The 10,975-nt window shown below is 41.1% G+C and overlaps 1 protein-coding gene and 1 long non-coding RNA gene across 2 annotated transcripts; one reads left to right on the forward strand and one right to left on the reverse strand.

Moving 5' to 3' along the window:
- The first annotated feature begins 1,932 nt into the window (after positions 1-1,932).
- LOC109153967 (senescence-specific cysteine protease SAG39-like) lies at positions 1,933-3,442 on the forward strand. The gene is made up of 2 exons (XM_019301851.1): positions 1,933-2,392; positions 2,791-3,442. The coding sequence occupies exons 1-2, from the start codon at positions 1,966-1,968 to the stop codon at positions 3,387-3,389; spliced, it is 1,026 nt and encodes a 341-aa protein (XP_019157396.1). The 5' UTR covers positions 1,933-1,965; the 3' UTR covers positions 3,390-3,442.
- Positions 3,443-4,927: 1,485 nt separating this feature from the next.
- On the reverse strand, positions 4,928-5,698 carry LOC109153973. The gene is made up of 2 exons (XR_002049641.1): positions 5,210-5,698; positions 4,928-5,097 (listed from the first exon to the last, which is right to left on the reverse strand). It is a non-coding gene; the product is annotated as an uncharacterized LOC109153973 (long non-coding RNA).
- Positions 5,699-10,975: the final 5,277 nt, after the last annotated feature.

The following is a 10,975-nucleotide window of genomic DNA, read 5'->3' on the forward strand; positions in this document are numbered from 1 at the left end:
ATTATCGGAGAAGGAGTTCGATGGGAGGAGATTAGGGCTAATTTTAATTTTTGAGGAAAATGAATTGTTTTGGCTGGGGTTGAAATAAAAAGATTGTTTTGCCCTTACTTTTCACGGCGTACACGGCATATGTTAACAGAAGGTAGAATTCAAAACTCAAACGATTACGAATGATCAATTTAAAAGTTTAGGACTAAAGGTGACGAAACCACCAAATTCGGAAAACCTGACATTTATTCTTAATTCAATCCATTGTAGTTCAATTCCGTGATTGATTTCACTAAAATGATAATAAAATTTATTTTTATTTTTGATTAATTTGACAAGAAATTAGACCAATGACCATCCTGACAACAATCTATATAAGATGAATATGCACTCAAACAGCTTAGCTTGTCTCACTACAATTTTAAAGACGTCCAACTTTAATTTGCGCTATATTCATATACGACAAATCAAGATTCTCAACAAATGCCAAACACAGACCAAATAATATAATGCAGGAGAACACCGTCACGGCAATCCTAAAATTTGGGAACATATCTTATTTCTTATTTTATTATAATATAAGAAACAGTAATAAATAGAATATGTCACAGCAGAGTATCCTTGACATTCATGCGTTGAGACGATAACAACATAAATACAATAAAACTAAACATAGATACCACCAGTTAAGGTTAATGCGTTAGAATTATAAAATTGAATCATAACATAATTTTTAAATGGATTGATATGATAAACACATTTAGTTAAACACATTTAGTTAACATATTTCACGTCTACCCGACACGATATGACTGACAATCTGTTTTAAACCTACTAGACATTTTAATATAATTTTCTATTTAGAAAATAAAACTTTTGAAACAACTTTTTAAGATATACAATTACGTCCAACAAAATAATAAAGATATTCATTCATAACCTACCATAATATTTATAAAATGATTGATGTAAATAGTAAATACATAGGTATTCACAAATACGTAAGAGTATTAGGGTCGGATTGTAGGAAGATCCAAAACTAGTTTCCTGGTTGGTTTAATCTTGAGTTCGGGCAGTAATGCAAGGTCAAAGAGTTTCGAGCTGTGTAGTGTAATAGGTGAGAGAGGCCAAAAGTCCTCCCCTCCTTACATTTATTGCTGTATTTATAGCGGAGTAAATAAGACACATGCCGAGCACCAGGCATGCTTGCCACGTGTCGGACATGCAACCGACAGGCTCGGGAACAAGCTGATAGCCACGTGTGCCTAGATTCCTGGTCGCCCATTGGGACGGGGTTGAGTTAAATTAAGACCAGGAATCTAGGTTCAAATCCTCAAGTAGCCCTGCTCGGGAGATCTGAACTGGTCAGGCTCGGTCCTGAGCAGCAAGTCGGTACTACAATCTTTAGTTAACTTGGCTGTTGCTTTTAGGTCGGGAATATTATGTCTGTGGTCAGGGAATTGAAGGTCGGGAATGATTCCTGTCAGTGACCTGACCGGATACCGAACAGGTAAATGACCTATAGAAGGAGGTATAGTTGGAAAATATTCCCTATCAATAATAAAATAATATTTAAAATTCATAAATAACATGAACATTAATGAGTTGACCCAGTAATACACAAATTTTAATGGATTACTAACATGTTAACCCGTTATTGATCTGGAACATATTAAAAGTAAAATTCTCTAATTTCATATTATATTAATAGGTCACACTGCAAATGGTCAGGTCTACAGCAGTCCTACGTCTACGCAGTTCTTTATTGTCAATATCTTGCACATAACTTGCCGGGCTATCCAGGCATTTAAAGATGAATGAATTGAAATGCAAGACAATTTAATTATTTAAGGAAATCACGGGAATTCTAGCTAGATAAGTTTATAAATAGTGTGGCTTAATTCAATCCATTCACTCACAACATTTCATAGTACTTGTGTAAATTGCAAACATCTCTAAGGATCGAGATTGTCAACTATGGCTTTCAAAAGTTTGAAGCTTCTCGTAGCTCTCGCTTTAGTGTTTGCAATGTCGGCGTCATTAGCCACATCTCGAACATTACCTGATTCATCAATGGTGGAGAGGCACGATCAGTGGATGGCTCAATATGGACGTATTTACAAAGACGAGGTGGAGAAATCAAAACGATACAATATATTCAAAGAGAACGTAAAATACATTGATGCTTTCAACAAGGCCGGAACCAAGTCTTACAAGCTTGGCATCAATGCATTTGCAGATTTAACAAACAAGGAATTCCAAGCGTCTCGGAATGGATACAAATTGCCTCACGAGTGTTCCTCCAATACATTGTTTAGGTATGAAAATGTGAGTGCAGTTCCATCTACGGTGGATTGGAGAAAGAAGGGGGCCGTAACTCCCGTTAAGGATCAAGGCCAATGTGGTGAGTACATCATATTTATACTTTTTAGGATCTAGCTATTACCATTATACCGAAAGACAACTTTATTTCTTTATATTTTGCCATCACATTTTCTAGAGGTAATATATTAACACTTTACTAGCCTCCACCTAACAATTCCTAGTCACCAATTGCTGGACTTGACCCCTTACTGGCTTTTGCCCAACATTTTCCTCTCCCATTGCATCATGGCAACATTTTCGAGAGGTAGGGTGCTAGACTTGGCCCTTCACCTGCCTCTGCCCAGCAATTCCTTAGCTATCAATTTTTGAACTTGGCCCTTTATAGACCTCTGCCCAACAATATTGGTTATAAGAAAATTAAATTAAATTATTTTATAAGCTAGCTACTTAAGTTTGATGTATGTATAATATATATAGGATGTTGCTGGGCATTTTCTGCTGTGGCCGCCATGGAAGGAATCACCCAACTCTCAACCGGTAAGCTGATCTCATTGTCGGAGCAAGAGCTTGTAGATTGCGACGTAAAGGGCGAAGATCAAGGCTGCGGAGGAGGCCTAATGGACGATGCTTTCCAGTTCATCATAAACAACAAAGGCCTCACAACAGAATCCAACTACCCATACCAAGGAACCGACGGATCCTGCCAGAAAAGCAAGTCATCTAACAGCGCAGCAAAGATCAGCGGCTACGAAGATGTCCCCGCTAACAGCGAGTCGGCCTTGGAGAAGGCCGTGGCCAACCAGCCTGTATCCGTGGCCATAGATGCCGGCGAATCGGATTTCCAGTTCTACTCCAGCGGGGTGTTCACGGGAGAGTGCGGGACGGAGCTGGATCACGGCGTGACGGCCGTGGGGTACGGGAAAGCTGAGGATGGGACTAAGTATTGGTTGGTGAAGAACTCGTGGGGGACAAGTTGGGGTGAGAATGGTTACATTAGAATGCAGAAAGACATTGATGCTAAGGAAGGGCTTTGCGGTATTGCCATGCAAGCATCTTATCCAACTGCAACTGCTTGATTAAATACATATATACATACACACACTACATATACATATATTTCATGAGGCTTTGTATCACTCATCCTAAATCGCCTCTGTAATATATCCAACAATTTGTGTTTTGTTTTGTTTTGTTTTGTTTTTTTTTTTTTTTTTGTTCTTGACTATTGTTGTGTATATTTAAATGCAAACTGTACTGAATGAAGGCTTTATTGTAAATATGATTTGCAACTTGCAGAAACGAAAATATGCAACATAGTTGCCTATCTTTACAACGGCTTGATATTTAGTTTGTTACAATATATATGGGAAAAATGCTTCCTACATCTACAGAATGACCTCATGATGTTTGTCGTTTTACACCAATTACTATATACAGGGCAAGTTCAGGTCGATCCCGCAGGGCCACAGGGAGTTTTGAGTTAACTACTTTAAACTTCACTAAACAAATGGAAAATTTTAATTAAAATAGAAATAAAATAAAATGCTATAAATTACATTTAATAATAAACAAGTAGGAAAACTAGTATCAAGAAATTAATAATACAAATAAAAGTTTCCAAACCAAGTATTAACTCTAATTGATTTGATATGATCATTAACACTAAAGATATTTATTCATCATAATATATAGTTGGCGTAAGTTAGCCGCGGATGCACAATAACCCTTAACTCATCTAATTTACGGAAAAGTGACAAACGTCGCCAATTAAGCCTAATTGATAGCCTATGTAGGCAACCTAACACCATGACAAACACCTAGGATTCAAGGTTTAATTGCATTAAGATTTGTGAGTTCTTTACTAGGGTTGTGCAAAACCAGGCCCACCCGATATTTCCGTCCGACCCGAGAACGGGGAAAAGGGGAGCCGACCCGATCCATATCCAAAGGTATAAAACTGATCTAAACTGTGTAATAAGATTTATTTAATTTGGGTAGGGTAGTGTATTTTGATATTTGATCCATCCAAATATCTGAAATTATGTAGGGTTAGGGTTTTGCATTCTTCCATATGACGTCGTTTTAGCTATATACATTCTTCCAATTGATTTAGCCATTCTCCTCATTTGCCTTTGAGCGCAGGCGCGTATCTTCTAGACCTTCTCCACTATGTTCTCTCTATTCTCTAGTCTCTTGACTCTCTTCTCAAGTTCTCTGATTCTTTGAGTTCTGAGAGTCTAAGTTCTCTCTTGACGACTCGACCCACCTGTTCTCTCTTTTGTGAGTTCTTTATTCTCTTTGATTCTCGATTCGTGGTGTCTAGTGTTCCGGTGATTGGTGGTCGGTGGTACTAGTGGAAGTTCTAGCCTTTAGCGAGCGTGGTAGTGAACTTGTGACTATTGAAGCCCTTGTTCTTCGGGGAATATATTTTGGAGAAACGAAGTAAATCAAATGATCTTGCTTATTTGATTAGGGTGGAAGCCAAATCTATTTTGCAGTTGGATGTTCCAACCAGATTGAATAACACTTACATAATGCTCAACAATGTCATTCAATACCAAAAAGTGTTTGAAGCATATGAAGAGAATGATGCTTCATTTTCTACTAACTTTGCTGATTATGTGCCTTCTTATCTTGATTGGTGTTCTGTGCAAAGTTTAGTAACTTTGCTGAAAAGTTTCTATGACATGACTGTGAGAATATTTGGTTCTCTTTATGTCACATTTAACACTTTTTTCAATGAGATCTCTGATCTTAATTGCATGTTGGATGACATGATTGGGGCTGCAACTGGTTTAAAAGGTAATAAAAACCTATTTTGTAAATCTGTAATATGTATTTTTTTAGAATACCTTATTTGATTTCTGTTTACTTAGCTTTTTTGAGTAATGCATACTTGAATTTTGGTGTACATGCAATGGGGACCCAAATGAAAAATAAGTTTGAAAAATATTGGAGGATCATGAAAAAATGAACTTCTTGATAATTTTTTGTCAATATTTTAGACCTAAAGATAAAGCTGAATATATGTCTCACTAGTTTGTCCAACTGTATGGTGAAGTGGAAGGGGAAGCTTGTTTTGAAAAGGTGCAAGCTGCAATGGTTGAGTTGTACAATGAATATGCAGCCACATATTCTATGAATGTGCAATTTGAATCCTCTGCCCAACCTGTTCAACCTGTGAATGTGTAGCTTATCCAATTTAAAACTACAGTTCGTAGGCCACAGTCTAGGTTGAAAAGCCAATTGAAAAGACAAAGAATGGAGAGTGGTGGAAGCAGTAAACAAATTGAGCTGCAGGTTTATTTGAGTGAGAATATTGTTGATGATAAGGTGGATTTTGATCTTCTTAGATGGTGGAAGCTAAATATTGAGAGATTGTCCATTCTTTTTTTTTTCTTTTTTTTTAAGGCAGGGGGTGTAATAGTAGTACCAATATCTACAGTTACCTCTGAAAGTGCTTTTAGTACTAGTGGTAGGGTATGAGATTGTCCATTCTCTCTCAAAAAAAAAAAAAAGGCAAGGGATGTGATAGTTGTACCAATATCTACAGTTGCCTCTGAAAGTGCTTTTAGTACTAGTGGTAGGGTGTTAGATCCATTTAGGAGTTCCTTAACTCCTAAAATTGTGGAAGCATTAGTATATACACAAGATTAGTTGAGATTAGCAAATCAACAAATACAAATTGAGAAATATATTGATGATTGTGAAAGGCTTGAAAAAGGGTATACCCTTTGCCATTTATGTTATTCCTTTATACTAAATTACTTTCTGTTTTACTGTTTTTAATTAAAAAAAATATTTGCAGAGTTGCCAACTGGACTTAGGAGTGCTAGAACTAGTTTATCCCTAATATTTTTTTTTATTTCAACTTTCTTTCTAGTTTTGTGATTATGTGAATATGTGATTTAATTTTGCTATTAATCTATTATTATCTCCTATTGTGACTTGTGTAATTGTGAATTACTAACTGCCAAGTGACAACTCGGACAACTGGACAATAGCTTGGCACCAATTGATTTGTTATTGCCTTGAATCCTTGACTCCTTCAATATTAATATCAATTCAGTTGGCCTTATCCTTTTTGCCTTAATTTATTGATTGATTCTTGAGTGAAGGTCTTATGATAATTTGAGTCCTATCAAGTCAGAGAGTCTCCTACGAATACATCCCGCCTTATTGCCTAGAATGCCGTAGATTTGGCCATATCACCTCAGACTGTCGAAGCTCCCGTGTTGACGTCCCTCTCCAAGATCCCCGAAATGAGCCCCGACAGGCTCTCCAGAATAAAGCAAGCTCTGATCGTTCCTCAACAACCAATGATAGTCCCCCCCAAGGAAACGATGGCGACCTGTAGCGGTTCAACCGACCGAACCCCAAGATGATAACTTAGCAGAAAACCCCAGAGTGCCGCTTGCTATGGACTCGGGTAGTTCAGTTTCAATAGTGCCCTTTCCAATCCCAGAAAATAACTCCCATCTTAGAGTGGCCTTGATCGATGACCATGGTGTCCGTCCAGCGTCGCTTTCGGAATCCCAGCCCGGACACTTATCGGATGGGGATGAGATACAGGATGTTCAGATTTTCTCAATTTTTCTACTAGATTCGTGGAGAGAGGCCAGCAAACTTTTTGCCTCTAAACTTGGAGGCTCAAAACTGGATGACATTATTGCAATAACTAAGAAAAAAAGCCGTCCCAGGAAGGATTACTCTGCAAACATACCCTCAGTGACTACTCGCTTTGCTGTGGGTAAAATCGCCAGAGTATCTTTCTCCCACCGTTTGAAATGAACTTGCTAAGTTGGAATGTCCAAGGCCTGCTCTCCTCATGACGTAGGCTCAAACGGATCCTAAGACGTGAGCACGTTCACTTAGTCACTGTTATTGAACCTTTTGTAAGTTCTGATAAGCTCAATAGCTTCATTCGAGACTTCAATCTTTTGGGTGGATATGCCTCAGAGGATTCGAAAATCTAGATTCTCTAGTCGGATTGCTTCGAAGTAGATATTGCGATAGCTAATTCTCAATTTGTTTACTACAAAGTCCACTATATACCTTGGCAATTTAGTTTTGGTTATGTGGCAGTTTATGCAAAACATACCAAGGTGGAGCGGTCACAGTTATGGTTACATTTAGCAGCAGTTCTTGAAGACAACATGCCTATCCTTCTTGGAGGAGATTTCAATATGATTTCAAGCATTTCTGAGTACAGGCGAAGTGCCTCCTCGAAGCTGGGAATTATCTCGGATTTCTCGGGATTCATAGGTGACAACTCCCTAATTGATTTGGATACAATTGGAACTTAGTACACCTGGCACGGGGTTCGCAATTCAGGGCTGGTTTGGAAGAGACTAGACCGCTTCCTGATGAATTCAGCACTGAGGGATTACTTCTCGGACTTGCGTATTTAGGTTCTAGCAAAAACTTCGTCTGATCACTCCCCAATCTTATTAAGTGGGACTAATGTGGCCTTGAGCTTCCCTAAGCAGTTCCGGTTTCAAAGTATGTGGACCACTCATTCTGGTTTCAAGGATGTTGTCAAAACGAGCTGGACTTTGCCGACTGATGGAGGTGGTATGCGAGCCCTAGCCTTCAAGATCAAGCGCCTCAAACAAGCCATCAGAACATGGAACAAAGACACTTTTGGCAATGTCTTCGACCGTGTTCGAGATTTGGAAGTTATTGTAACGGAGGCAGATAGATCTTTTGATGATTGACCGTCGCCGGAGAATCGGGCATTGTTGCACAAGCACCATGCGGACCTTCTTTTGGCCCTAAAGCAACAGGAAATGTTCTGGAAACAAAAGGCCCGGGTGAAGTGGCTTAAGGAAGGGGATGCAAACACTCGTTTCTTCCACACAGTGGTAAAGGACAGACACCAGAGGTAGAGAATTTTTGCAATCAGGAACGACTCGAGCAATATTCTTTCAAATCTCAAGCGGATATACAGGAAGAGGCTGTCTCTTTCTATTCTAAACTTTTCACGGCTAAGGATTGCACTGGTCTAGAACCTTTATTACGTTGCCTACCGGAGGGGCTGGGCCCTTCTGACATTGCAACTTTGACAAGGCCAGTCACCCGTTAGGAAGTCAAAGGTGCGGTTTGGAAACTAAACCTAGATACCGCTGCTAGCTCGGACGACTTTTCGGGAGCCTTCTTCAGACACTGTTGGTACATAGTTCAGGACGATGTCTATATGTCGACTCTAGTCTTCTTTGCAGGCATCCCGATTCCGCGTGCTATGGCCAGTGCTCAGCTTGTGTTGATTCCCAAGAAGACCAATCCGGATACCTTTGTGGATTTCAGCCCAATATCCCTGTGCACCTTTATCAGTAAGGTCTTCACGAGAATTATTGTGTCTCGGGTAAGTGCTGTCTTGCCGAATGTGATTTCTAGAGAGCAAGCCAGGTTTGTGGAAGGACGAAGCATTCAAGATAATGTCCTTTTAGCTTTTGAACTGCTGCAATACATTGACAAACGATGACGGGGCTCGAATGTGGTTATCAAGCTGGATATGATGAAGGCTTTTGACAGAGTATCGTGACCTTTCCTTCAGGCGGTACTTACCAGAATTGGATTCCCGGAAAGCTTTAGAAGGCTCGTCATGAACAATCTGGAGGCAACGCGGTTTTCAGTTTTGGTTAACGGGGTTAGCTGTGGTTTCTTCCAGATGTCAAGAGGAGTTAAACAGGGAGACCCGCTTTTGCCGCTTTTCTTCATTCTGGTCTCGGAAGCCTTGTCTCGGTTACTCATCCTTAGTATGGGAACGAGCGTGCTCTCCCCCTACTCGACGGGATTGCATTGCACGATCGTATCTCACTTGGCTTTCGCCGATGATATACTAATCTTCGCCAATGGTTAGTCCAGTTCTTTAAGGGCGTTGACAAGGATCTTAACACAGTACACGGCTGGTTCTGGGCAAAGAATCAACTACAAAAAAAGTTTCGTTGTCACTTCCAAGCATTGCACGGCAAGGCGATCTGCTGATATGTCGCATGCACTGGGCATGCAGCGCTTGTCGCTGCCATTCCAATACTTGGGCGTGAATATGTTTCCCGGGAGAAATAGGATTCTTTTCTATCAAAATCTGTTGGAAAAAGTGGATGCCAAATTGCAAGGGTGGCAACAGACTCACACTCATAAAGCATGTCCTCTCCATGATACCTCTCTACACGATGGTCTCGGTAGTCCTGCCACACCACGTTGAACAGTCACTAGAAGCAAGGTTTGCGAGGTTTTTTTGGGGCACAGCCGACGGAAAGCCGAAGCGTCACTGGGCAAGCTAGAGCAAAATCTGTTTGCCCACGAAAGAAGGTGATTTGGGAGTTCGTTGCCTATCGACAGTTCTGCGAGCCTGCTCGGCCAAACTCTACTTCGCCTTCTTGAAAGCGGGCTCCTTGTGGAGTACTTTTATGCAGGCAAGCTATCAGGAGGGGCAATCTACCTCCTGCTCACTCACCTGGAGGCGTATGCAGCAAGCGAGGGCTTTTGTTGAGGAAAATATTACATACATTTCAGAGGACCTTGTCTGGCAGCTCTCATCGTATGGCAACTTCACATTCTCTTCAGCTTATGAAGCCCTCCGGCCAAGGACGTGCACCACCCTTTCTTCGGAATGTATTTGGGCGAGCAGAGTTCCTTCAAAGGTATCGGTGTTCATGTGGAAACTTCTGAGAAGGCTGCTCCCGTTCCCGGATGTGCTTGAGAGATTTAGTATTTGTTTGCCTTCGGTGTGCCCTTTCTACCTCAGTGCAAGCGCGAGTCTTGAACATTGCCTCTTGCTTTGCAGCAGAGTTCGTGAGGTCTAGGAGCACTTTGGAGGTTATTTTGGCTTAAATCTGCTCCCTCCCGTTTCTTTACGTGCACCTTGTCACTCTTGGTGGTTGCTTCCTTCTTCCACTCTTGCGACTCGCCACAGTTTGCCTTGCCTTTTACTATGGTTTGTATGGGTTGCATACAATGAGTGCCTCTACGATGGTTCAGCTTTCTCAGCTTCGGGCTTAATTAAGCGAATAAGTCGGGAATCGATGCTCATCTCCCTGGCTCGCTCCATTTGCGCTCATGGCGCTGCTAACAGTTTTCTTCTTTCTGCGGGATTGGTGGCCAGATTCAACACGTCACTGCGGAAATTTTCTATTTGGGTTAAGTGGCTGATGGGAGGCTGAAACTCAACACGGGCGCCTTCTTCACCCCCGAAGGTACGGCAGGAGGTGCTTGTCTAAGGAACTCGCGTGGAGTCATGGTTGCTGCTTTGTGCTTCAATCTATCGGCCCCATCTGCTCTAGAAGCGGAAGCACTGGCTTTGCAGTTTGCTCTACAATGGTGTGAAACTGTGGTGATGCTTCCAGCCTTCGTGGAAGAAAACTCCCTGGTTCTTGCTCAACTAGCTGCATCTGCAACTGCGATCATACCATGGAAATTTAGGGACGTCGTTATCTTCGCTCGTGCTTGCCTTTCGTCGTGGAACTCCTCGATCCGGCATATTTACAGGGAGGCAAATCAAGTGGCCGATTCTCTCGCGGCTGCTGGCCTCAACGCTATATCGCCCTCGATTTTTTATACCATTAGCTCTTTGCCTGTAAACGTTAAGCTGGCTCTTTTGTACGATCTTCGTGGGTTTGCAACCCACCGGGCTATTCGACGTTAATAAATGCAAGGTTTG

The sequence above is a fragment of the Ipomoea nil genome, unplaced genomic scaffold (genome assembly GCF_001879475.1).
Source record: "Ipomoea nil cultivar Tokyo-kokei standard unplaced genomic scaffold, Asagao_1.1 scaffold2565, whole genome shotgun sequence".
Taxonomy (NCBI): Eukaryota; Viridiplantae; Streptophyta; class Magnoliopsida; order Solanales; family Convolvulaceae; genus Ipomoea; species Ipomoea nil.